General features: G+C 41.0%; 2 protein-coding genes across 7 annotated transcripts; both read left to right on the forward strand.

Annotated features, from left to right (window-relative positions):
* Positions 1 to 230: 230 nt before the first annotated feature.
* On the forward strand, positions 231 to 2617 carry atpv0e2 (ATPase H+ transporting V0 subunit e2). 2 transcript variants are annotated; one of them, XM_027012546.2, is made up of 4 exons: positions 231 to 485; positions 843 to 890; positions 1598 to 1692; positions 1895 to 2617. In XM_027012546.2, exons 1-3 carry the CDS (start codon positions 382 to 384, stop codon positions 1689 to 1691), a joined length of 246 nt encoding a protein of 81 aa, XP_026868347.1. In that variant the 5' UTR covers positions 231 to 381; the 3' UTR covers position 1692; positions 1895 to 2617. The 2 variants fall into 2 exon arrangements, with proteins under 2 accessions (XP_026868347.1, XP_026868346.1); XM_027012545.2 differs by having other exon boundaries at positions 235 to 485; positions 1892 to 2617.
* Positions 2618 to 5846: 3229 nt separating this feature from the next.
* Positions 5847 to 24899, forward strand: LOC113578961 (period circadian protein homolog 1-like). 5 transcript variants are annotated; one of them, XM_035528138.1, is made up of 23 exons: positions 5847 to 5932; positions 12879 to 13305; positions 14120 to 14212; positions 14405 to 14559; positions 14687 to 14808; positions 15063 to 15264; positions 15490 to 15541; positions 15666 to 15808; positions 15974 to 16052; positions 16133 to 16239; positions 16406 to 16559; positions 16715 to 16823; positions 16953 to 17111; positions 18446 to 18545; positions 18773 to 18908; positions 19124 to 19245; positions 19440 to 19613; positions 20790 to 21035; positions 21238 to 22346; positions 22462 to 22609; positions 22708 to 22879; positions 23173 to 23323; positions 23406 to 24899. In XM_035528138.1, exons 2-23 carry the CDS (start codon positions 12971 to 12973, stop codon positions 23559 to 23561), a joined length of 4224 nt encoding a protein of 1407 aa, XP_035384031.1. In that variant the 5' UTR covers positions 5847 to 5932; positions 12879 to 12970; the 3' UTR covers positions 23562 to 24899. The 5 variants fall into 5 exon arrangements, with proteins under 5 accessions (XP_035384031.1, XP_035384030.1, XP_035384032.1 ...); XM_035528137.1 differs by lacking the exon at positions 5847 to 5932 and adding an exon at positions 5949 to 6104; XM_035528139.1 differs by lacking the exon at positions 5847 to 5932 and adding an exon at positions 5949 to 6104 and having other exon boundaries at positions 18776 to 18908.
* Positions 24900 to 27567: the final 2668 nt, after the last annotated feature.

Raw genomic sequence — 27567 nt, forward strand, 5'->3', positions numbered from 1 at the left:
TTGAAAATCGCGTATTGTGAATCCTAGTTTATAGTACATAGAATGAGAGCCGAATATTGGGTGTCGTTTAGATAATATTTTTGAGTTTCCAAACGGTGAATTCAGAGTCTCCGCTGAACGGTCTCTGCTTATTCGTATACAATAGAACTGTCGGGCCTCTTGAATGTACCACTAGTGCCGAGATTGGCGGATTTTCTAACCAATCACGTACATTGATTCTGTCCAATCCTAGAGAGTCAGTGGGGCTCATTCTGCGGTTATAGGCTGTAAATCCTTGCCGGTTTGCGAAGCATTTGTAAATTGCCAACGTTCTTCATCTTAGTTATCTAAATATATATTTTTGCTTATCTCTACAGGTGCCGCTAAAAATATATAGCTACAATGGTGTCGCACTCGCTCGCGTTACCGATGATCTGCTTCACGATTCTGTGGGGACTGGTAGGGGTCGTGGCTCCATTTTTTGTACCGAAAGGACCGAACAGGGGGTAGGTGTATTCAGATCAGGCCATGGTAGACGGTATAATATTAAGCGAATAGCTCAAAATGATATTTTCCGAGAAATGTCTTTGCTTATTATCTCTTAAATATCTTACAATCCAGATGTGTAATTTGTATTTTTGATACGTAATTTATCTTAAATTTATCATTTTATTTCAATGAATGAAGGCCGCTTCCTGGGTGCACTGGTGCATCCATGTGTCAATTATTACGAGTCATAGGAATTAGGGGAACAGATGTGATTCGAGGTTGACATTCTTAATAAAATGATTACGTTATTGCATTGCGTTGCACTGTACTGGAATGATTTGATAGATAAACTGATTTATTTATTGTATTTTCAGTGTCATCATTACCAGTCTGGTGTTGACAGCGGTCTGTTGCTATTTATTGTAAGTACATGAAAAAATGGCACACAATTCAACTGAACTACTTCCACAACTATAGCTACTTCACTTTAATGTCTGCACTAAATGTTCATATCAGTGCCGACAACCATGCCATTACTATGTGATTGTTAATCCTGGGTAAAGAGCAGGTGCTTGGGTAGAGCAGGTAGAACAAGGCACTAGTAACACCAATATCATGGGTGATTCCCAGTGAGCACAAATACTGTAAAATAGTCAAGTGTGTCTAGATAAATACTGGAAATGTAAATGATAAACCTTATTTACATTAGGGGTACATTAGAGGGTAGCTGTGTACATCCTATAATTATACTCTTCTAAAAAACACATCTATCATATAAGTGTAGCATACCTAATACAGTGGCCAGTGAGTGTAGATACCGGGTAGCAGTTTCTAATAAAGTGTTTGGTTAATATATGCCACTTTGTTTATCCCTTTTGTTGTTTAAGCTGAATTTGGCCTGTGTTCAGTAGTAAAGCATTGCTGGCTGACGGCAATGTCATGCACTAAGCATGTGCTGAAACAAAAATGAATAGAATGGTCTATTAAGTCCTGTGCAAGCAAACCTTGGAATGCACTTTGCCTGCTGTAGTTAAGTAATCCAAGACTGTGATGAAAATATGAGGTTAGGAAAATTAAGCAAAATGAAGTAATTCATTTGTTACATAGTGTATTCCTGTGTTTTGGGCAGCTGGTTAATAGCAATATTGGCCCAGGCAAATCCTCTGTTTGGACCACAGCTGAAGAATGAGACCATCTGGTACCTGCGTTATTACTGGGAATAAGGTAGGCTCACCCTGACTGACATTAGCAACAAAGCTGCAATTACTGTTTTGTAAGAGTGTTAGCTGAAATACTGACAGCAGTGTGTGATGTTACTTTAAAACTGCACTGCACAAAATGAAAAGCCAAAGCAATGCTCTAAAAGGAACAATAGGGTTAAACATGTAATTAATGTTCTCTCTGTCTCTCTCAACCCCCCCAGTAGGAATGCATTTCCTGTATTGAGACCACATTTCATCATCCAAAATGTAAAACCAACGAAGTCAGACACAGTTCCTTCTAATGATCCACATTCTCTCTCCTTCACTGAGGATGGAATATTCCCTGGAACACCCAGTAACCTTTACCTTGGCTGTTATGCTAATATTGTCTTTGTTTTAGAAAACTCTATTTCAAGAAGGGGTTTGATGTTATCTAGTCCCAGAGATGATGTGTATATATCTCCTTTAAAATGTACACGATATTGACAATTTCATGAAGATGTGTAGATCATTTCATGTGCAATCAAAATAGCTTGTGATGCCGATGTCATTTAAAGGTTGATGTATTTGCTTTATTTGTGACAAACAATATCTTTAAGTGTGAATGGCCAGTGCTTTTGGAATGCATTTGTGTCACATGTTTATTTATTGGATTATTTATTTTATTTTTATCTGTTTTTCTTTCCACATGCATATATGAATTGTAAACTGTGAATTGTTAACCTGTTAAATATCACGTGTGTGTAGGGATGTGTGTTAATGCTGTAATGCTGGAGTATTAAGATCAGTTTTAAAAGGAGTACTTGCCAAACATATGGCTCACGCAGGTGACAATTTCTTTATTAATTCTAATTGACTCCTGTCTCCAGGCATTCATTGTTTAACAAACATGCTAATTCCATAAACTGTACTGAGCATCAAATACAGTTATGTGCAAAATAATAGCAGTCTAACATCACTAATGTATTTAATTACTGATTTTGGCAGAAAAGATAACATGGGAAAAACTTCATGACGAGGTGTAACCAAGTAATGGGCAACCAAAAGAATCAACAGTCATGACATGCACGATGCTAATTGACTTATTTAATGAAAGGGGCTTGTTCAAATTAATAGCAGTATGGAGTTCAACTAGTGAGGTCATTCATTCTACGAAGAAACAGGTGTCAATTATGGCCCTTATTTAAAGGAGGAGGTCAGCAAATGTTGTACCTGCTGGTTTTAGCCACTTGCTCAGTAAAATGTGGCGTTCCAGACATTGTACTGAAGAAGAAAGAACTTTGATCAAGAAGTTGATGGGAGATAATTGGCTGCTCAGCTAAAATGATTTCAAATGCTTTAAAATGGCAAACAAAACACAAAACACGTGGTAGGAAAAGAAATATTACCATCCGCATAGATCATCGAATAACAAGAATAGCAAAGAAGCACTGCAACAATCAGAAGAAACCTACGTGAAGCCAAACTATTTGCAAGAAACTCTCGTAAAGTACCACTGCTGAAAAAAAGATGTGTTGAAAAGGTTACAGTTTGCCAAAGAACACACTGACTGGCCTAAAGAGAAGTGTCGCAACATTCTATGGACACATGAGAGCAAGATTGTTATTGAGTCTAAAGGCCACAGACAGTTTGTAAGACAACCCATAAACACTGAATTCAAGCCACAGTACAGTGTGAAGACTGTAAAACATGGAGGTGCAAGCATAATGGTTTGGGGATGTTTCTCATACTTTGGAGTCGGACCCATTTATCGCCTAATGGACCAGTTTGAATATATCAAAATACTAGAAGAGGTCATGTTGCCTTATGCTGAAGAAGAAATGCCCTTAAAATGGGTGTTTCAGCAGGACAACGACCCCAAACACACCAGCAAGTGGGCAACATCCTGGTTCCAGACCAAGATTGATGTTATGAAGTGGCCAGCCCAATCCCCAGACCTCAATCCGATTGAGAATTTGTGGAATGACATCAAAAATGTTGTTTTTGATGCAAAACCCAAGAATACAGAAGTACTGTGGAATGTAGTCCACAGCTGAATGTAGTCAGCTTGGGCTGGAATATCTGTTCACAGGTGTCAGATGTTAGTTGACTCAATGTCACACAGATGTAAAGCAGTTATCAGAAATAAAGGTTAAACAACTAAATATTAGTTCAGTGATCAACAGAAAAGCTAAATCTGTAAACAACTTTCAGTTTATACTGTAAATAATCGAGTTTGTAAATGAAAATGAAGACGCTGCTATTTTTTGAACAGCCCGTTATTCTTTTTTCTTCATTTTCAGTTTAAAAATGTATATTTCGTTTATGCTTTCATTTGGAATTGAATGTGCAGTGCTCCCAGTGACTTTGTGTATATGGAAATAAATGCTATTATGAGGATTGAGATTTTTCTCAGTTGTTTTAAACACACTGCTATTATTTTGCACATAACTATATGTCTGTCTGCCATCTATGCTAGCAACCCTTTTTGTTTGTTTGTTTCCCATCTACTCTCTAAACTTTGTGACCAGTTTGTTTCCACAGAGATCCACATTGACCTCACCTGACCGTGGCCCTGGCTTTAGTCATGTTGGACAATTCTGGTGAAAATTTTCTCTCTCTGCTGTAAAATACTACATAAAATCAGACAACACAAGACTATAGTCAGTGGCTTGGCATGAAAGCATTATGCAAAGTCACATGGGAAGTGTAGTGAAGAGCAGCAATTTGCTTGAGGGGAAAAAGTGTCACGATTGAACCGTGTGACGTGGGCCTCAGTCTTAATGTTTGGAGTGATGATAAACAACTGCTCTTGTAGAAACACCAAATAATTGGGTTTTTGGAGATGTATGTTCTTTGTACCAGTGCTGCAGGATTAATTGAGTTAAGAGAAATTATACAATTTTGTATGTTTTACCAAGGTCACTTCTGGTGGTAAAATATGGTCATCTGAATTTATCATCATGGGATTTGGATTAGACTTTTGGCCCAACTGCCATCAAATGAATTTAATTGGCATTATTACTGCACTTTATGGTCTCTGTGGAAATAACTTGAATGAAGAATGTTCTGAGACTATTTCTTTGTCATCATATGTTGCAGAACCCCTTAACTGATAATAAAGGGTTACCATTATAATAATCCCCTTTGTACTGTCTTCAACTCAGAAGGTTGATATCAAGGTGATAAATCCTGCTTTGTGTAACATAAACCAAAACTCAGGACTGTTCATTTGTATCTCTTCTAATTGACAGTCTGGTCTTTAACCTGAAGCTAGTTAACTAATCTTTGTAAAATACTCAACATGTTGCTGCAAGAAGATACATTATTTTACAACAACGCACGATACTGTACTCGTTAGTTATTTTGTACTAGACTACATTAACCCTACAGAAAAGAGATGCTGTAACTGCTCGGTATGTGCGCACGTTATTACATTACGTTTTCCATCACTGCATACATTGGGGGTTTCTTAATGACTTCCGTCGGGTAAGCATCATTTTGTAAATTACATAATAAAATTCAATGTGATACGCGTTTTATAACAGCCACCATTAGTTAAAACTGAGATAAACGTGAATCAGCGAGAGCGCGCGCCCATCGCTGATGCGCTTGGCTGTTATACAACCCAGTGAGTGAATCATTCCGTGACGCCGCAATTTCTTCCCAAAAAAATAAATAAATGCACCATTTGCCGAATAAAAATTTGATCGTTACCTAAAACTGCTCAAGCTAGAGTCAGCTATTGTAATTATAACCATAAAACCTTTACAACCTTGACGATTATGTTATTGTGGACGTACGCAGCATAAATAACTGAATATAAGCGATCACGCTGTTGAATCTGTGTCGGCCCCACTGAGGTCGGCGGTGCCGTGTTAGACAAACCTTATTGACCTTATTATGTAAACAGACTTATTATTCGAGCCAGGAACGAATCCGCTTTGACTGGAGCACTTCGATAACTTCAAACAAATCGTGTCGCGCATATTTTTTATTCCTGTTAAAAATACTTCACAATTTAAAAAGTTATGTTTGGTTTTTTTTTTCGTTTGCGTAACAGCCTGTTTTGGACTGTTGCCATGCTGCTCACTTTACTCACCAGGCCTGTTCTTCGCGGCAACAACATGGACTTCCACGTGCGGCGGTTTTGACGATTTATATAAAGAGACTGGCGGCGCCTCGGACCAATGAGAGGCGATCTACGTCATCCGTAGTGTTCACCATGGAAACCCCCGTGTTTTAACCAATGAATGGAAGCTCGAGGAGGAACAGAAATTGAGGTCGGTGCGTGCGTCGTTGTGTTTGTCAGTAAGGCAGCGCTGAACGTAGCCGGTTGGCTCACTGTTAACCGTCTCTACAGATCTCGCTGGGTTTTGTTTCCTCTTGTAATTCTCTAGCGACTCTAAGGAAAATAATTGGGACAAAATTGTTGGATTAACAACGCCAGTGCAGGTTTGTAAATTACTTTTTAGCTTTGTTAAACGCCTGGAAATTGTTGCATAACATGACGTGTATTGCGCATGCTCAAAGATTTCCGATCGTTACAAAATAAAGAAACGCAGAGTATAACACACACATATGTTGCCTTCATGACCTGTTTCACACTACATATGTGTTTTGTTACATATGCTTGCTGTTACTGATTCAAATATGTGAGCTAACATGCGTGTTGTCAGTGAGTTTTTCGATGTAGCACGTTTTTTACATAACTGTGTCAGTGTACCGTGCAGTGCATTGCAGGTCAACGTGTGAGTTTCAAGACGGTGGGATCATACGGGTGGGGTTTGTTCGTTTAAGTTGGCATGGTTGCCTTATTACTTACTGTAGACTAAAGTGTTGACAGAAATGTAATTTTAGTCACATTTTGCTTCGAGATTTTATTTATTTGTTCATTTACCTATTTAACTTTTGCGGTTTCTGTAATATTCACATAATATGAATGATACAATTGATGGGCAAGGGAATATGGGAGCAGGGAGTAGAGGGTTCTACCCCTGCGCAGCGTGAGGTTTCCCTGCTATAACACCTCATTCATCTCACCTTAAGTAGTAGTATTATGGTGGAGTGGTTTGGTGACTCCATGGAACTCTAAGACTATACCTTAAGAAAACTAAACTAACTTCTTCTACAGGTCTAAATGAATTTAAATAACTTTTTCATTGTCTTGAGACCTATAAGGGTGATGTGAACTTTTATCTAATAGGTGTATTGATATGTGTATCAGTATGTATCTTCTGAGAGTGGGGAAATATAATTAAATACATGTTTGCACACTTAGTTTACATGTATTTAATTATAAGATACAAGCCATGTCTTCACCTGATATTCTAAATTTACATGTTAATCTCATGAGACACTGCTTCCTCTCACAAGCAGAATATGAGTTTTACTGTGTTTTGGTTCTTAACATGCTTAATTTATTATTTACCTTAAATCTGCTGTTGCATTGCCCACTTTAAAGTGTTATCTAAGCTCCCTAAAGCAAATCAGGGAACATGTATTACCAGGTCAATGTCTGAGGTGTTGTGAAATATGATGCATGATGAGCTGCTCTGTGCTGAACTTCCCATGTGACTTTGTATAATGGTTGTGCCAAGCCACTGACTATAGTCTTGAGTTGTCTGATTAATCTAGTATCTTGCATCTAGTCACTTTCTAGTGAAAGTTTCTGTAAACAGTGTTGCACAAGTCTGCCTTTGTTTTGGTTGTATTTGATGAAACCTATTTCGCAGAATCTGAAATTGCATAAAATTGTAATAAATATTAAGCCAATATCTGCTACATTTGAAAGAGTTCATTTAAAAACAAAGTGCTTCAAGAGTGTCTCACAGTAGGGCATTATATGATGGCAAGTCCATTTTGTGTGCTTTCCTGCTTTGTGGCCCAAGTGTCTCTTAGTCCTCTCTAACTCCTTACTTGGGTGTTTATCCTGAGTGTTGGGCCCCTTTAATTTAAAATGCTTCTCAATTGACCACCCTTAATCCCATTCTACAATTGCTGGCCTTTATTTAGGAGTTAGAATTCTCATAATTAAGCCATTGGTTGCCACAATGCTTATGAGATCAGGTCTGATGAAAACTTGCATTTTGGAGCAGATTATGTTGTATTAAATTATTAGGTATTAGTGATTGGGTAAGGGCAAAATGAGAGGGAGTTGTGGAAAGATTCTTCATGCGTCTTTCAGGATATTGAGGCTACAGACCATTTGAGCTATTTTTGAGCTATTTTACAACTTGTCGTTTTGAGTTTAGTATGTAGACTGCTTCTTGCTAAAATTTTAACCACATGCATTTACATGTGCTTGTATCCAGTGTCTCCAGTTAGTCACTTTGATATACAACATTCTATGTGACAGATCAGCAGTTTTGATATTTATTTGAATATCAGTCTGTTTCTGTAGGATGTTTTGTAGTGTTATCTACACAGCAGTGTCAGTCCAAATGGTTAATAAGTATTTATTTTCGTCCGGGAACAAACCATCTGCATCCTCCATGATTTGTACCCCTGCAGCCATGGATCACATGCATTGTGATGCACAGTATTGGAGGGGTTGTTGAATGTGGTTTGTAGAGATGGATGCATTACACTACAACAGCATCTCGCTAAAACATATGAACTTCCTCAAGTGGTTTGGGTGAACCTGTTTTATATGGATCTTGGGTGCATTTACACCTGTACTCTTTGTGGATAATCCCTATCCAGATATAATCTAGAATATGTAAGATGCATGAAATGACCAGGTATAAATGGTTTCTATAGGTTACATTCACATTACCAGCAAATGTTGGCCATCTAACTTTTTTTTCACCTTTCTACCTGATCATGTATAGCTGACTAGGATTGAACGATTTGGGAAAATTATGTAATTGTGATTTTTCTGTGCAATATTTCAACTTAAATTACGATTTTTTAAAATTAAATAACTTGAATTCCAAGCCTGTATTAGTGGTTTACATATCTATCAAATATAATCATAAAATTGTTCCTACATGAAAAGATCCTGAGTTCTGAGAAAAAATGCAGTTGTCAGTTTTATTTTTAATAGTACTTAATAGTAACCTCAAGTTTTGTTATACATACAGTGCACAATAAACAATCACTGTTTAACAGTCAAACATCACATTTCCTGCATGTTTGACTGTTTACTACTAGTCAGTCATAGATCACTAAAATAAGATGAAATTAGCAAAACCGTTTTTTGAGTTTTATCTTGCAAAATTATTCAATAGTAAACAATTAAAATGCTAAAACACATCACAGGATGATATTTTTTTTACATCTATGGCTTTTCAGAATATGGTATTAACAGGTTTCTTGCCAAAAAAACAAGCATATATAGTTTGTGGCTTAAGGCATGTATGCTGACCATTTACAATGTTTCCTCCTGTACTAAAGAGCCTTTCTGAAGTTGAACCTGTGACTGCTATACACATATCTGTGGGCCTGCCAGCTCAATGTAGGAAAGTTAGTTTGGTGAGGTTACCACTCAACCAGGGGATCTTCTTCTCCATCCATGGAGAATCTCTGTTTTCAAGGCATCATCAAGTGGAACAGACAAGTTTGCAGATATGGAAGTACTCTTGAAATGGTGGCCAAGTGACCTTTTTGGCTTTTCAGGAGAGAACTTCTGGTTCTGTGACGCGTGATCTCTTCTCCTGTAACATTCAGTAAATCGGAGTCAATTTTTCAAATTTAATTTGAAGAAAAAGCATATTTTATGATCATTAATTGCAACTGGTAATGTTATTCATGTAGAATGTATTACCTCCTGCAAAGTTATACAAATCCTAAGCATCCATTTTCCTTCCTTGCTTCATCTCTGTTATCATTCTTGCTTTAATATCAAGGATATTCTCTTGGCTGATATAGTTAGTCTTGAATCAGAGGTCTGTGATTCAATGTCAAGCAGTTCTGGGAGGCAGAATCTCTATTTTTCTTGGAGGTAAGCAGTGACTCTGGACTTGGCAGACTTTGTGAGGTATGTGTTCTTGGGATCCTCTGCAAGTGTTTTTGCCATTAAAAGGTGGAACACGTTTCAGATATGAAATGCTGACATATTCTTCTGAAAGAGCATCAGTAAATTATTGTAGTGCCTTATGAATTAACCCTAGAACCTCTGTCTTGCCTGGTGAGAACTAGGTGGCGTGTTTTCTGATCAGCAGACAGCACATGAGTCAGGGCCTTGCGTTGCTCCAGAACCCATTCGATCAGCTTCTCTTTGGTTCCGCATCTTGTGTAACTATCTGTAATAAGTGAATTTTAAGGAAAATTGAAGCCTTTCTGAGCTGCTGTCAATGCAGTCTTTTTCTTCCAGCTGGAAGAGAAATGGCCAACCAAGTTCTTAAAAACACCCACTCTGTTCACCCTGTCATCTTTTTAAGGGCATTTTCTGAAATGGAGTATTTAAGGAAAAACTAAATAGCCAGGTTTTTAAATTTAATTTTTTTTTATTATTATTATTTTTACTATGAGCAGTGCTAGAATGTAATCAGTATAATAAAGAGTAGTCTGATTACTTTTGGATGATTTCTGACCCATCTACTTATCTAACTTATTTGGTTTCTTCATGTCTTAATTATTTGAACACAATAGTCCTAAGTATCCCTACATCATTTTTCTCTCTAAATCATATATAACTATCAAAGTAAGACATATTTCATACAGTTTTGAACTCTCAGTGAATTAAGAATTGAGAGATATTGTTTGACGTTGGCTAATCAAAATTGTAATGCATGGTAAAATAACTGACATTCTTTTACTGATTACAGTGACATTTCTGTAATCATATGACATCCAGATTACATAATTTGTTACTACAAAAAGTATAATCAGAATATGATTTCTTCTAAATAATGTTTTCCTTTGAGACAGAGAGAGAGAATGACAGCATGTTCCATATTTATAAATGTCATTTATGTGCATGTGTGCCATTTCAGAGGACGTATGCATTCACGTTCCAGAAAGAAAAAGGTCGCTTGCGGTTATAAATGTGAACCATCAAGATGGACAAATCTGATCTGAGCAAAACAACAGAATTGAATAATGTGTCTGGTAATGTGAACATAGCCATAGATTCTAATTAAGGGAGTGTGTGCATGGGAATAATGTTTGTCTTCTGGAGACCCCTGCATTAGTCTAATGTTTATAAAGCATAGAATCTGAGTTTGCAACTACTTTAGTTTTTAGAGCTCAAATCTCATAATCTTGCTCATATTTACAGAGCATGCCAAAAAAGGGTCTGAAGTATACATGTCCCTGACCGTTCTGGACTCCGGATCGCATTCTGTTCTGCATGCACCAGGCTGGATTAATTATTATATAGCAGTCATGTTTCAAACAGAAAGGTGAGCCAGTGTAGTAGTTTGAAATTTTATTTATTTAATTATTGGCAGTGAGCCAGTTTGCCAAATCGGCTGAGCATTTCCAAATTGAGAGAGGTTTGTTATCCGACTACCACAATAAAGTCCAGGTTGGTTTTAGCAAGTGTATTGGTCAGTTGATTCATGCAGGTAAGTGTGGAGCAAGCAAATTGGTAGCTGAACTAATTTAGTCTTTTACAGAGTGTGTATTGCACAGTTTATGCATTTCTGTGCTTCTTAATATAATTCCCTGTGTTTTTATAACCTAGCCAGCTGCATCTTAATTTAATCATAGTTAAAATGACAGAAATCCTTTGAGATATATATGCTCCACAATGTAATTAATTGGTAGGTTGGGTATAGTGCATCTTAACTTAGAAGGAAGGCAGAAGCAGGGAGGTATAACTCTCATAAAACTCAAATCTCCACAGCACCATCACCATTGTTTTTTAATGTGTTGCAAGGTTGATAACTCATCACTGATGAACAGTCAATGAACAATATGTTGTCTTTACAGTGGAAAAACATTATTGTGGCTTTGCCATTTCCCATTGCAGACAAACATCTTGAGCTCCACTTTACTGAAAATGGCACTGTTGCTACTTTTACTTCTCCATTTCTGTTAGCATTTCACATACCATAGCTGTTTGAAATGTACGACACCATGAGAAGTAGTGTGTTTGGTTGAGAAGACACTAGATATCATAGCCTCCTTATTACACTCGTCAGCCACTTTAGTGGCAGTCAGGTGTTTGCATGTGTACCAGCTGAGTGGACAGTGACCTGATAGCCTCTAGCCAGCGGATGAATGCAGCAGCAGTGTGTTTCTGTCTGTTTGTCTTAATTTTTTAAAAGTTCGCTTCACTTGTGGTCACGTTTTCCGGCATGTGAGATGTGTGCAAGTGTTCGCGTCACATTTTGAGTTGGCCGCATTCTGTCACTACATCAACAAACCCACGCCGCCAAGCTGTAGGTCATGTGTCTTCCTTTCCACGCCTGCTCAACTTCTACTGCAGATGATGAGTCTTCCAAAACAGGTTACCTGACAAACTTCAACATTGGATGACGAGCGATGTTGCATGAGCTAACACGTTCCAACCGGTTCTAGACGCACAAAGCTTTTTGCTGAATATGACCTGCTTTCTCTTTTTGGATGAATTAAGTGATTCTGTTACTTCTGGAGATTTTTTTTAAATCTGCATCTTGGTCACTGTTTTGTGAAAGTGTATGATTATGTTGCAGAACTAATTATACACTTACATTTTGTGTATGTAAAATGATAACTGTATTTTGTCTATGTGGTGTGTTTTGTCTCCGTCTATCGATTTGTTAGGGTTGTCACCTTGGAAATACATAGAATCTGAAAACCAGGTGATTCAAAATCAAATAAATAAAATGGGCTATGTTGCCCAAAAATCAATAGACTCTGTCCAACCAGCCCATAAAAACTGTGCAAAGTAAATACATCACTGACCAATTTCATTGAAGAAATGCTGTGCCTAACATTAGCTTAGTCCAACAAGCCCAAGAGAAAACCAGGGTCCAGTCACATGGCCCACCGTGAAATAACAGTTCATATTTCCTGTTAATGGACAAAAAAACTGCACTAGAAATAAGATATTTAAAAAAACAGATCTAATCAAAACCAGGACATTTTGTATCCTGGAAAGTGCAGTTCACATTCCAGGGCAGACAATCAAAAAAATAAGGATGTCCAAGTGAAAAGCAGGACTTGTGGTGTCCTGTGAGTGAGGAGGTCTGTCTCTGTCTCTGTATCTCTCTCTCTCTCTCTGATGCTCGCTCGCTCGCTCGCTCACTCACTCACTTTTTCCCCCTCTCTCTCTCTCTCTCTCTCTCTCTCTCTCAGATTCTTTGCCCTACATCCTACGAACTGTCTTTCCAAAGTGATGCTTTGTGTCAGGTGGCATGTTACCTGAGCTGTGACCCCTGGCATTATCCATGTCGGGCGAATCTGAGCCACAGTCCTACCCATATAGGGGAGGGTCTGAGGAAGACGACACCGAATTGCACTGTGGCTCCGTGTCTCACCTGCACCATATGGGCAGGGCTTCTGATGGGAGTGACAGCAGTCATGACCCACCCCCTTTTCCAGGCTCCCAGCCCCCCCTTCATGAGGACATGGAGATGGGTGGGAATGGCTCCAGTGGGAGTGGCACAGAATCCCATGGCAATGAGTCACATGGAAATGAATCCCACGGCAACGAGTCAGTGGGCAGTTCCAATGGCAATGGAAAGGATTCGGCTCTTTTGGAGTCGTCAGGTAGCAACAAAAGGTGAGTTCTCCCTAGAGTGTTGTGTGTGTTTTTTTTTTTTTTGTTTTTTGTTTTTTTTTATGAATTGCATTAACGTCTCATTGATGTATGTGGCCCATTGCCCCTCTACCTCAGATGGGTTTCATATACACCTGCACTCATCAAACCCAGACTAGGACTTGTAAAAACCCAGAATAGACTTTCATTGCTTATTTGTGCTCTTTACATATTTTTATGTTTGGGTTATGTCAGAATACAGTAGTTTTAAGTGCTTTGTGGGTGAATGGAAAAAAAATAGAGGAGGTGATAGATGGTGATGATGACAGTCCATCAAGAATTGTACTAGGTACAGATTTTGATGAAGCATCAGGAACATAGTGCGCGCGCGCACACACACACACACACACACACACGCACACTGCCTGAAAACAATTTTTAAGAGGGCTGGGGGGTGATGTAATGGAGAGAGGAAGGGTGGAGCGAGACACAGGTATAGAGAGCCTTCATGATTGCTGAAGCTCTGCTGTGTGTGTGATGGGGTGATTGGTGCTGTGGATAGAAATATACAGCCTGGTTTTGGATGTGTAGGCCAGGAAGAGTAGCTCTAATTGGCTGCTAAGTGTGTATTTGTTTAATAGAACTGTTGGCTATGTGGGGGTGTATGAAAATAGTGAAATTTCTTTCTCTCTCTCGCGCGCGCGCGCACATACAAACGCACACAAAAAAAACCACCTGACAGCTCACTTTACCATCAACCTGAAGTAGGAAGACTTTAACCCATATGCTAAATGTTGTGCTTCTTTTCTGTTTTCCCTGCTTGCTCTGTCCTTGGCAGCCACAACTCCCAAAGCCTCTCCCCCCCCAGCAGCTCCAACGCCTTCAGCTTGGTGAGCTCGGAACAGGATCACCCCTCCACCAGCGGCTGCAGGTATCAACCTTCACCCAAACTCCACGCAGCTGCTGTTCAATTGCTGAACAGTCATAATACAGTCAGTCACCTTTGGAAAAGCCTCCAAGTAGCAGCTGTGACACCGATAAATCAGTGCATGCACATAAGAAGAATCGTCAGTATGGACAGTGCCGACCTATGCATGCGCACATATGTGTTTTTCCTCGGCAGCAGTGAACTGTCGGCAAAAGCGAAGACGCAGAAAGAGCTCTTCAAGACGCTAAAGGAGCTGAAGCTCCGCCTCCCAGCAGAGAAGCGCCGAGGGGGGCGGGCCAGTACGCTGCACACGCTCAGATATGCCCTGCGCTGTGTCAAACAGGTCAAAGGTGAAGGCTACAATTGTGCTTGCAGTACTGCTCATGTGTGTTTGTGTGTTTTTTGTTTGTGTTTTACTTTTTGTGTACTGACAGGTTTGCTAGTGTGTATGGTCTAATGTGTTGTTGGTCTCTCCAGCTAATGAGGAATACTATCAGATGTTGATGATAAATGACAGCCAGCCTCCTGGTCTCGACATGTCCTCCTACACCATCAAGGAGATCAACAGTATCACCTCCGAATATACCCTCAAAAATGCTGTGAGTCACTCACATTTGCACACACTCACCCATTGCTACACTTGCTAAAAGATCTTGCCTACGCACTGGCATTATAGGTGGGTCAGAAGTGAACACAGAACACAGGAGAAAACAGTTCACCCATTTTAATCTTGCACAACAGCAAACATGAACACAAACTGATTAGATGTGATAGTAATGATTGTGTGTCTATCCGTTTTGCTCACGTGTGTGTGTGTGTGTGTGTGTGTGTGTGTGTGTGTGTGTGTGTGTAGGATATTTTTGCAGTAGCAGTGTCACTCATTACAGGGAAGATCGTGTACATATCAGAACAGGCTTCAGGTATTCTCCACTGCAGGAAGGATGAGTTCAAGGACAGGAAGTTTGTAGAGTTTCTGACCCCACAGGACGTCAGTGTGTTCTACAGCTTCACTACGCCATACAGACTGCCTGCCTGGAGCATGTGTACTGGGGCAGGTTAGGCACAGGCGCACGCGCACAAACACACATACATATGCATCTGCAAACCAGTTCATACATACAGGCATATACAGCCAGGCACAGATGGACTGACTTAATGTGCCATCTATGATGTAATTATCATATTCACATTCTCTTTCTCTCCTTCCTGCACACCTCACTCTAATGCCTCTCATAAACAGCACAGTTGAGCCCATTCTTCTCATTCTGTTTTTCATCCAGAGTCATCGGCTACAGAGTTCATGCAGGAGAAATCCTTCTTCTGCCGAATCAGGTGAGAGCTTTTCCAGCTGAATTCCTCTCGTCTGTAACCTCCTTGTGGGGAGACAGGGAGACCAAAAGGGAATTGAAAGTGCCTTTACCTTAACTGTGTGTATGTCTCTGTGTGCAATGTGTAGTGGAGGGAAGGAGAAGGAAGGAGAGCTGCAGTACTATCCATTCAGGATGACGCCCTACCTAATGAAGGTGCAGGATTCGGCGCTCTCAGAGGAACATTTCTGCTGTCTGATACTAGCCGAGAGAGTGCACTCAGGATACGAGGGTAATATATTAACTACATCAAATGTTATTTTATATTATATTACACACACACACATATATATACATATGTGTGTGTGTGTGTGTGTGTGTGTGTGTGTGTATACGCTCTCATTAAAACAAACATGTATGATAAATTGGTTGATAGTTTGTGTATGTGTGTCTGCAGCACCTCGGATACCGCCAGACAAGAGGATCTTTACCACAACACATACACCTAACTGTGTGTTCCAGGATGTTGATGAAAGGTGTGTGTGTGTCTGTGTGTGCTTGTGGTGTGTGCGTGTGTGTGTGTAGGTAATATATAACACTGTACTCTGTGTTGCAGGGCAGTGCCTCTGTTGGGGTATCTGCCACAAGACCTGATTGGAACTCCTGTTCTTCTTCATCTACACCCCAGTGACAGACCCCTGATGTTGGCAGTCCACCGCAAGAGTAAGAACACCACTCTCACACACACTATCTCTGTCACAAAATCAAACATCTGTACAACCCACAAAGACTTAAGCATGAAACAAAAAACCCTCCTCATCACACACTTACTTGAACATACACATGTGTACACACACTCTCACTCGTGCTGTGTGGTGTGTTTGTGCAGTCCTACAGTACATGGGGCAGCCATTTGATCATTCCTCCATCCGATTCTGTACCCGCAATGGCGAGTATGTTACCATAGATACCAGCTGGTCCAGCTTTGTTAATCCATGGAGCCGCAAGGTGTCTTTTGTCATCGGACGACACAAAGTCCGCATGTGAGTCTGCATACATGCATGCGCGCGCGCGCGCACACACACACACACACACAATAGGTACACATCCTTCTATATGTATTCCTCCCAATACACATGTAGATTGTGTTCTAATCATTTTCGGTGTCTGTGTTTGTGCACGTGTGTGTGTTCTCCAGGGGGCCTGTGAATGAGGATGTATTTTCAGCTCCTGCTTTCACTGAGGGGAAGATCATGGACTCAGATATACAGGAAATCACAGAGCAGATACACAAACTTCTGCTGCAGGTGCAGGAATGGGCACACGTGTGCAGCACACATACTCACACACCTGCACATACTCATACTAGCTGCTGCAATAAGTAAACTGCTCTTGAACATGTTTTCCAGCTCATAATGTCATCCTCTGTTCCATAGCCAGTACACAGTATGGGCTCCAGTGGTTATGGTAGCCATGGCAGCAATGGTTCACATGACCACCTGCTCAGTATGACCTCATCCAGCGATAGCAACAGCAATGGCAACATCGTCATAGGCAATGACAACGGCCCGCAAGAAGGAACCAAGGCCAAACCGGTGAACCTTGCACCTTGTTTCTGTCACAGTACACTCTTAGTATATTCTTGGGTTTCAGTAACGTGACATTTTTTTTGTTTCTGTTGCTGTGGCCACCATTTTGGGGAACAAATGTCTGGCTTCATATTGTAGCACAAATATAAACAGATGTGAAACTTTGGAAGAGAAGAAACAGTACCTCAACAAAGTCGATCCCATTCTAAATCCATAGGCATTCATATGGGGTTGGTCCCACTTTGCAGCTATAAGGAATTCTACTCTTCTATGAGAACTTTCTGCAAGATTTTGCAGTGTGTCTATGGGAATTTTTGATCATTCATCCAGAAGAGCATTTGTGAGGTCAGACATTGCTGTTGGACAAGAGGGCCTGGCTCACAATCTCCGTTCTAGTTCATCTCAAAATTGTTCGATGGCATTGGGGCCAGCGCTCTGTGCACACCACCCAACTCGCCCAACCATGCCTGTATGGCCCTTACTTTGTGTACTGTGGCACAGTTATACTGGAACAGAAAAGGGCCTTCCCCAGACTGTTCCCACAAAGTTAGAAGCAAACAGATTTCCCCTCACTGGAACTAAGGGGCTTAGGCCAACCCCTGAAAAACAACCCCATGGCATTATCCCTCCTCCACCAAATGTTAGTTAGTACAGTGCAGTCAGGCAGATAATGTTCTCCAGGCCTGTCCATCAGATTGGCAGATAGAGAAATGGTGTGCGTCACATTACTCCATCCTATGCTAGCGATGTTATCCTTTAGATCAGGGGTGTGGTCCTGGTGATCTACCTCCCTGAAGAGTGTAGTTCCAACCCTGTTATAATCCACCTGATCCAGTTAACTCTTGGGCACCACTGCCTTTGTTCAGACATGTATGGATTTAGGGTCCTCAGTCAATGGAGGAATCCTACGTAATCCACGCCATGATCAAACAGTTGCTAAGTTAATTCTCTGGATAAATTAAAAGTGACCAATTTGTACAAAATGCACACCATACAGTATGAACTGTGCTATCCATATGAATTAGTTTAATTTAACCAGAGAATCTGATTAGCTGCTGTTTAACCACAGCGTGAGTTCACCTTTGCCTAAGGACTGTTTTCTAGTGTAGTTTCTAAGGTATCACTATAGTGTAATCCTCAAAATGTTTTAGACTACGCATTGTGATGTTGCACAAACCCCTAGAATAAATGTACTTGGTTTAAAGTGACACCAGGGGGAGCTGTTGGGAAAAGTATGTCGATTTTTCACTTGTATTGCAAGGGGGGGGGAAGAGCGCCGTTATGCCAAGCTGTTCAGTTGTGCTGTGTTTTGAACCTTTCTTGGTTTGTTTGTGTTTCAGAGGTCATTTCAGGAGATCTGCAAAGGAGTTCAGATGCTGAAGACCCAGGAGCAGCAGAGCTGCTGCACTCCTAAACCGGATCAGAAGAGGAGCACAGAAAGTATGTGCGTGTGCATGTGCATGCACAATTAAGATCATATGTAGGGTCCTTTCTTCTGGTACTCAGAACTTTGTGTGTTTATAAGAAAGAAATACTAAAAGATCACAAACATTTATTTTTCACATAATTTTAGGGTTAGCAGTATTTTGTTACAGTATCATGAATGCAAGATCTCATGTTATGCACATATTTCTTTCTGTGTGTTTGAGATAATCATATGTCTCTAGCAGGGTTAAAGTCACCAGGGGGAAGGCAGAAGGATGCTGCCCTGGTGGTCAGAGATGGTCCAGCAGCATCGGAGGAGCTGAGGAACCAAACCATGTACTCCTACCAGCAGATTAACTGCATGGACAGTGTGATCAGGTGTGTAGCCACAAATGATGACCTCAGTCAAGTGTACTAAAATTAGCACTACCCCATACCTGGTTTATTGTCATCATACTCCAAACAGTACTAAACCTGTGTGTGTGTGTGTGTGTGTGTGTGTGTGTGTGTGTGTGTGTGTGTGTGTGTGTGTGTGTGTGTGTGTGTGTGTGTGTGTGTGTGTGTGTGTGTGCATGCACACGTGTGTTTGTCAGGTATTTGGAGAGCTGTAATATCCCCATCACAGTTAAGAGGAAGTACCAGTTCTCCTCTAACACAACCTCCTCAAACTCAGACGAGGAGAAGAAGGGATGTGATGGAGTGCAGCCCACCCAAGGTGACCGACCCCCCACGACAGCACTGTTTCTGTGATTTTAAATACACTAGAATCTCATCCCACCTCTTTTTATACCATATACCTTATTTCTGACATGCATATATTTTATATATTCTTCTGTTGGTATTGTGACATTCAAGTATTAATGATTTTCATTTCTATAAATCTTTACTTTTGTTACTCATTCTTTGCAGATCCTTTGTCTATGAAGTCCAGTAAGAAGCCTCAGTCTGCAGCGGTGGTGGGCGGGGCCTTGGCGCCTTTGGCCCTGCCCACTAAGGCAGAGAGTGTGGTGTCCATCACATCCCAGTGTTCCTACAGCAGCACCATAGTACACGTGGGAGATAAGAAACCACAGCCAGAATCAGGTATACACACACACACACACACACACACACACACACACACACACGTGTGCATGCTTTGTCGGTGCTCTAGAAACATACGGAAGACCTGTATCCGGCCAGATGGATTGGTAAAACTTACTTATACATGCATCATTCATTTTATTACAAACACCTAGCCTGTAGCTACGTTCACTGCCACCTTTTTAAGGTGCCCTGGTTTTATAGGTGCAGTTGCAGCTTGCAACTCATTGGTTGGCTCGCACAATCAGCCATGCCCTGGCCAGTTTCTCACCCCTGCTGACCTGACTTGATTTGAATGATAGACCATTCTCCACTCAGCTGACCCTGACATGGCATCGGCACGCCAGTGGCTGTTGTGGTGGTACAAGTGTGCCGGGCCCCTTGGTGACCCACTGCTGGGTTGAGGGAGATCCAGCACCCAAAAACATCCAGCCAACATTGGTCTTGTGAGAAATTGACAAACGATGGAGTTGTTGGAAGCCATAAATACTACATGGCAGTGTAGAAGCTACATTATCTACAATTTGCATGAAGGCCATGCATAGCTAAATTAAAGATGATGTTGCCAAATAACAGATTCAGAAGTTCTGAAAAGATATGATTGTGAATCCGCAAGATATGCTGGTCATGGGTGGTCCCACACTGGACTGTAATATTTTGTAGCATATTTAATGCTGTAGTAGTGATATAGCTAGCTGACCAATGCTGTCTTGCTTTCTTATTTCCTGCCTAGAAGATGTAGGTTGATGAGTATTCTGACCACGTTTCTGACTGCATTTTCTCTCCTGACAGAGCTGTGATTGGGACACTGTAGTTGAGACTCAGTTATGCTAGGGGCTGTGATGTTGCTTGTCTGCTGGGTGTGTGGAGGGTTGGAGCATTTCTAAATTTGATTTCTTGACGAGAGTGAAAGGTACAGGCTACATTAAGCTACTGTATAATACAGAAAAAAAGACAAGTTTTAAATGACATTAAATTGTTAAATACGTCGAAGGTGTCATGATGATTTACTAAAAGGTCATGCAACGTATTCACACAATACATAGTTTACAAGATCATTAATTTATTAATAATTTCTAATAAAATAAGTATTACTTTGAGTGCATAACACATCAGGGATAAGAGAAGAGACAACACTAAGGGATTTTTTTTTTCTTTTAATGTCATTGGTTACAGAAATCATTGAGGATGTAGCCGAGAGCCCCGCCCCTCTTGCAACAGTCAGCATAATGTCCCCACCCACGTTGGAGCAGGGAGCCTATCGGAAACTGGGATTGACCAAACAGGTGTTGGCGGCGCACACTCAGAAGGAGGAGCAAGCATTTCTGACCCGCTGCAGAGAGCTGTGTCTTAGCCGCTTACTGCTGAAGGCAGCCCACCACTCGGCCAGCACAGCCAGAAACCGCAGACAATCTACTGATGGTGGGGAGGCAAACACACACAGACTCGTGTTATTCACTGGTTTCCCAAAATCATATGCTTAGCATTAACCAGGACAGCCTTTTATGTGATGATGATGATGATGATGATAAAAAGGCCTATGTCAAGATATTGAGTCTTGACTCCTTTTCAACCTCTTTTTCACTGGTCTTCTTTCATTCTCTGTCCCTCTTTCCCACTCCAGAAGCTCATGCTACCAAACCAGGCACACCTGCAGCACAGGCAGCCAGTAAAAGAAGTGGGCGTACCAGAAAGTCAAAGAAACTCCGTATGAAGAAGCCTGATTCGTCGGACAGTGCTGTCTCTCAGCGCAGATTCCGCCCACCCCTACAGGGACTAAACCAGACATCCTGGTCACCATCAGAGGCCTCCCAGTCAGCGTTTTCTCTGCCATATCCCACCATGGTTCCAGGATATCCCCTTTATACCACTGCTCCTCCCCCTGCTAGCACACTGCCCCCTGGTGGTGATCGCAACAACACATCAAGCCGTTTTGAAGAGACGCCGAGTGCTCAGGCCACACCCACTGCTCCTCCATACTCCACCCCATTGGTCACACCAGTAGTCGCGTTTGTTCTTCCCAATTATATGTTTCCTCAGCTCAGCACTCCTCCCCGGCCACCTTGTTATACAGAGCCTCAACAAGTTTACAGTACCTCGCAGCCTTTTCAACATCAGCAAACTGTCAACACCCAGCAACCCCCCCAACCACAACAAAACTACAGTACCCAGCCACCCTTTCAAACACAGCAAGCTTACGCTACCCAGCAACTCTTTCAGTCCAAACAGACCTTCAATATCCAACAGCCCTTTCAGCAGCAGCAGCAAGCCTACACTGTCCAACAACCCTTTCAGCCTCAATCAGCATACAGTTCCCAAACAGCATTTCAACCCCAACAGGCCTACACTGCTCAGCAGTCATATGAACCCCAGGAACGCTTCTCTAACCAGCAATCCTTTCAGGCCCAAACTCCCTTCACCCAACCCCAAGCGTTTCAAATGCAGGCCCAGTTCACTTCTCAGATGCCTTTCCCATACAGGATGACCTCTGACTCTAAATATGTCATTTCTGAACCCAACGAGGTGCCTTCCCCATCGCCAGCCCTTTCTCCACCCTTGTTCGGATCTCACTGCAGCTCCCCTCTGCAACTCGATCTGCTGCAGCTCGAGGACAAACCGGACTCGCACAGCACAGCACCCCCTTCAGGGTCTCAGGGGAACTGCAGCTCAGCACAGGAAAAAAGCACCGCAGTCAGCAACAGCAGCACTATTGCAGTGGGGGATGTACAGCAGGTGAGAGAATCATACTTGCTCATATGGAATTGTGTATGAAGTATGAAGAAGAGTATGGGGTGGGTGTGAGGAAGAATTATTGTGTGCATTATATCTGTATGTTGTGTTGTTTCAGTCATATTGCCTGGCAGACCAAGATCCCAGTGACGGGCACTCCTCGTCCAGTGACCTGATGGATCTTCTCGTGCAGGAAGACTCTCACTCAGGAACGGGTTCCGCTACTTCTGCCTCCAACGGCTGCAACACCTCCAACAGTGGCACAGGTGTGTGCAAACTTGACCGCTCATCAAATATTCTATTCTAGGCATCAACAAACACCAGCTTATATATTTACTCTACATTTCATTTATTTGACCTACAGGAAGCAGCAACACCAGCAAGTACTTTGGGAGCGTGGACTCTTCTGAGAACAACCACAAAGAGAAAAGGAGAGAAGATGGACAAAACCTAAAGTATGCCGTTCAGGAGCCTCTCTGGTTGCTAATGGCCAATACTGATGACAAAGTCATGATGACCTATCAAGTGCCATCACGGTAAGTGACACCCCTCTCAGCCAATACCTGATCAATCAAAGGTGTGTGTATATACTGTAAGTGACACAGAAATGTACGAGCATATTAAACAACAACAAAATAAATGTATTGGCTGATTTCAAAATAATTCGTGTTTAACATATATTGTAAAGTTACATGCAAAAATAATTTTACACTACTACTGCAGTAAGTTAAATGAAACCGCAATGACAGTAGCCAGTGCCAGCCCAAGTGAAAAGATACCTAAGCAGAAGAGATGGAGGTGTGTGATGAGGTGTGTTGGGTTTCCGCAGCAATGTGGACAAGGTGTTGCGGGATGATCGGGAGCGTTTGCGGCGCATGCAGAAGAGTCAGCCACGCTTCACGTCAGACCAGCGGCGGGAGCTTGTCGAGCAGCACCCCTGGATGAGGAGGGGAGGTCTCCCCAAAGCCCTCAACATCAAGGTGCGTGTGTGTGAGAGGTGATTTGCCATAATATTTAAGTACCACAGACATATTAAATACACTTAACTGTGTATGTGTGCAGGAGTGTTTGTACTGTGAGAATGATGCCTGTGCTCCAGTAGAAGAGGATCTCCCTGACATGGAGCTCAGCATCCTGAGAGGAGAAACTGCCCAAGAAGATGGTGTGTCCCCGTCACCCGCAAATGAGCAGCAACCTGGATCAGACTCTGTTTCCTAGCAGCTCAGTAACCATAGTCCTTTTAAACCAGCAGGGGGTGGTATAATCTTCCAGCTCAACACCATACAAATACCTTACACACATTTGTTTTCTTCCCAGTCTTGAACTGAGAACAAACACTTGTATATATTCACATGCATACATAAACATAACTAGCAACGTGGGTAACCCAGCTATTATTAACAGTGAAACTGTGCGGGTGTTGGTGTGGGTGGGTGTGTGTGTGTGTGTGTGTGTGTGTGTGTGTGGGGTTTTTTTTTTTATTTGTGTAAAACCAGTGTAGCTGACCAAATAACACCCATAACTGATGGGATTTGAAATGGATAATTTTTTGAACAGCGTTCAACAACAATCATGACAATCAGTTAAATTGTGAATGCTTACCGTTTTCATCCTCAACTTTTGAGTTCCTTAAATCTGAGGACACATAAAATGCATATGTAATATGCATTTTAACACTGAGTTTCAGTTGGCAGTCAGACTGTGAAAGAAGCTCAGAGTTTGAGCATGGGACAGGACGGCAGGATTTCCCTCCACTGTGCTCCAGTGCAGGATTCAGGATACAGGACGCCCACACACTGTCACATGGACTGATTTCAGTCTAGCCACCATTCTAGTAGCAGTTATACATGCTCTCCTGGTATAAACTGTGCACCTCTGGACTCCACACACAGTGGATAGAAGGCCAAACAGGGTGGAACAACAAAAGCAGTACTGGCCAGGAGAGGCTAGGCCAATCAGCTGCCAGGACGAGTATTCACTTCATATCACAAAACCATTAGAAGTATTGTGATTTCCAGGAAATTCAGACTTTAAGTGATTACAGAATGAGACTGAATTGTGGCTCAGAAGGAGATGGCTCAAGTCAACAACTTTCTCTCACTCTGTCTCTGTCTCCAACAGGGTTTGAGATGGAGTATTATAGTAGACCTCAGTAATTTTAACTGGTTTAAATGTCATTTATTGCACTCCTTTGGCCCTTGCGAATTTCTGCAGAATAATGATTGGGATTTTTTTTTAAAAATCTTTATCTCTTTGACCTGTGACAGCCAAGGTAAAAAACCCTTGTAGTCTCTGTTACAGTTTGTTATTGTGACCGACACTTTGCTGTATAGACACTGGCTGATCCCTGGATATCATCAGCACCTTTGAACATATTTTTAGGCCCCCTCCCTGCCAAATTGGTATGGTTGTAATTTTTTTTTGTGGTTTTATCTTCTTTTGTGATATGTTCTGTTTTTTATTTAGATGAAAAACTTACTTTCATCCTGACCTGTAATTATCATTATTACTTACCTGTCATTACTACCATATTGTAATAAAAAATTATGCACAGCTTATGAGTATGCTTTACTGTCAGAATATACTGAAATCAATTTTAATTCATTTTAATTGATACTGAGACGTTTGTTCCTTGTTAAAAACAAAATCTATACCCCAGATATTACTATACATAACCGGCTTAATAAAAGCACGGTACCGTACGGGCCGAGTACGCTGAAAACTTATTAGAAATCATGGCGGTCACTAGGAGTCAGCAAATCGTCTCGCCTTGACTACAGACAAGATTATAACAGAGGTATCACACTCAAATCCTTGTAAACAGGAATGGAATAAACTTTAATCTGGAATAAAATGCCACTTCCCCGACGCCCGGCAAAATAAAATAAACAAGATGTAATAAGTAGCCCAAACTGGCAAAAGTTGACCTTCTGAGGTACGTGATTACTGTTTGCTTTCTTATATATCCATCGATCGAGTGTGCTTTAACAAAGACTACTGTACTGTTAAACTGAACGAGAACTGCCTGTACCAATTAGGTCTATGACACGAACATGCTGTTTGAGAAACCGGTAGACTTAATTTCCCAATGCTGTCACATGACAGGTTTGAAATTCAGAAAGGCAGAAAGTTGCACTGGTGTCAAACAAAAGGTCAGCTGTAACTGAGTGCATTTAAACACTGTTCTTATGTGTGCAGGAGAACCTACAGGAGTTGTTGGGCCTTTTGATAATTTTGATTTACCTTTTTTCTCTTTGGTGCCTGCGACGCAGCGCTGTTACCTAGGTGGCGCAAGAGAGCACCAAATGTTGATTGTAGATGTTCCAATAGACACGTTCTTTCTTGAGGAAAAAAAGTAATCTTCCTGATGGCAAGCATATAAATATATCCTAGTCAGATAGCGAGCATAGTAAAATAATTTATTTTTATTCATGAATTCATTCATTCATAGATCCATCCATTCGTCAATTTTACGTGTTATTAGGTACCCATTGAATATTAGGTTAAATAAGCCACACTCATCACCATGTAATCATCAAAGGTTTAGGGGGTAAGGTACGAACGATAAAGAGAATATCTTAAAGTGACCTCGAAAAAAAAAACGGCTTTTCTCACTCGTATTCGAAACAATTCGTGCAATTTCTACATGTCGAAAATATATTGCTGATTAATCTGTTTATATATATATATATATATATATATATATATATATATATATATATATATATATATATATATATATAATATGTGTGTGTTACAGACAAGTGGTGACGTTTTTCTGTTCGCACTTCAAACTTTCTCCTACAAAAGAAGGCGCGAACGGTTGGTCTTAGCTGGCATATATACCCAATTTTATTTTTAATTTTTAGTGGTCCTGTGGGAACTCTTTCACCATATGCTGCCTGGTCGATTAGCCGTTAGTACCTCTAAGGCAAAGGCACATCCTATCCCTTCTGGCCTGGAACTGCTTTCTATGACATTAAGCACTAGCGACTTTAAACTGTTTTTGTGACCCCCACGGTGGTCCATCTGTGCTGCTATGAGAAACCGATGCTGACATTGACAAATCAATGTTATGTTGATTCTGCGTCATGGTCCTGTGAAACAGAATCAAGTTGACTTAATGACTTTAAGGATTTCATAGGATTTCATATTTTGTGCTTTTCCCCAAATCAACGTAGTGTTGAGATCGTCTTAAATGAGAGAGTGTTCAGTTTAACATTCGCTCTAACATTAAGGTCATCTTTGTTTTACGATGCTTTGAGGGAAGCGGGTAAAGATTGGTATCATACGATGTATTTGCATTAAATATTATAGCCTAGGTCTGCGTTAGATGGGCACACTGGACGTTTTTTTCTAATTCACCCGTTTCCATGCCCACATTTTGACTGGAGATGTTACGAACGTTGGGACATTATTTCTCGTTTACCTCTCTTTACTCCATTAGCCCGTTAGCTTTGATCCTGCTCTTCCTGTCCGGTCTCCGTGTCCGCGTGCCGTCGTTCGCACCTTGTCTAATTTGTGTGAGATGTGTGAATGGCCCCCCACTTCCTGCGCATCTCTTTCCCCTCATTAAAATAAAATAATAACACATCGCTGCAGACGTATCCAATTGTTCTCTGCGTTCACACACACGACGTGAATAATTGCTTTTCACTTTTCCTATTCTTCAGTTTTTTTAATTTTTATGTCGTACCCTAAAATATAGGCTATGCTTCTGTTGTAGGTTAAGGCGTCTGTGTTTAACTACTAAGCCCACAATGCCAAATGTCTAGGTTACCATCTCCACGCCGACTTAATGTCCCCCGAAAATAATTAGTTAAAATGATTGTCTGAAGGCCATTGTTGCCATTGTATTTAACATTCATTTCACACTGACTGTTCAATCATGATTTTTTTTTATTACAAGACTCAACGAATTGCTATAGTTTTTTGTCGCTTTTTCCAGACCATGTGCTCGTTACTTGTAGATAGTAAATAGTTTTGAAAAGAGTATTTCTCCTTAGCCTCTTCTACTAAGAGCTCCGGTTAAATAATTAATTAATTCGATAGACAAATATATAAATAAAAAGAGAGACCCTCCCGAGCATCTAAGCTATCTGTCTGTAGGACATCCTCGTGGAGCATATCCTCAATAAAATAAAATGTCGACTACTACTTCTAATTGGACGTGTAAAACGTTTTTAGTGTGCGCAGCAGACAGGATCTACATTACGATAGATCT

Source organism: Electrophorus electricus, chromosome 7 (assembly GCF_013358815.1).
Source record: "Electrophorus electricus isolate fEleEle1 chromosome 7, fEleEle1.pri, whole genome shotgun sequence".
In the NCBI taxonomy this organism is placed as follows: Eukaryota; Metazoa; Chordata; class Actinopteri; order Gymnotiformes; family Gymnotidae; genus Electrophorus; species Electrophorus electricus.

Excerpts from the sequence above, each read along its gene's own strand:
- LOC113578961 (XM_035528138.1), top strand. The coding sequence starts at position 12,971 with ATGTCGGGCGAATCTGAGCCACAGTCCTACCCATATAGGGGAGGGTCT. Across the intron at positions 14,809-15,062 it reads AATATACCCTCAAAAATGCT|GATATTTTTGCAGTAGCAGT; the intron begins GTGAGTCACTCA and ends GTGTGTGTGTAG. Across the intron at positions 22,880-23,172 it reads ACCTATCAAGTGCCATCACG|CAATGTGGACAAGGTGTTGC; the intron begins GTAAGTGACACC and ends GGGTTTCCGCAG.
- atpv0e2 (XM_027012546.2), top strand. The coding sequence starts at position 382 with ATGGTGTCGCACTCGCTCGCGTTACCGATGATCTGCTTCACGATTCTG. Across the intron at positions 486-842 it reads CCGAAAGGACCGAACAGGGG|TGTCATCATTACCAGTCTGG; the intron begins GTAGGTGTATTC and ends TTGTATTTTCAG. Across the intron at positions 891-1,597 it reads GCGGTCTGTTGCTATTTATT|CTGGTTAATAGCAATATTGG; the intron begins GTAAGTACATGA and ends TGTTTTGGGCAG.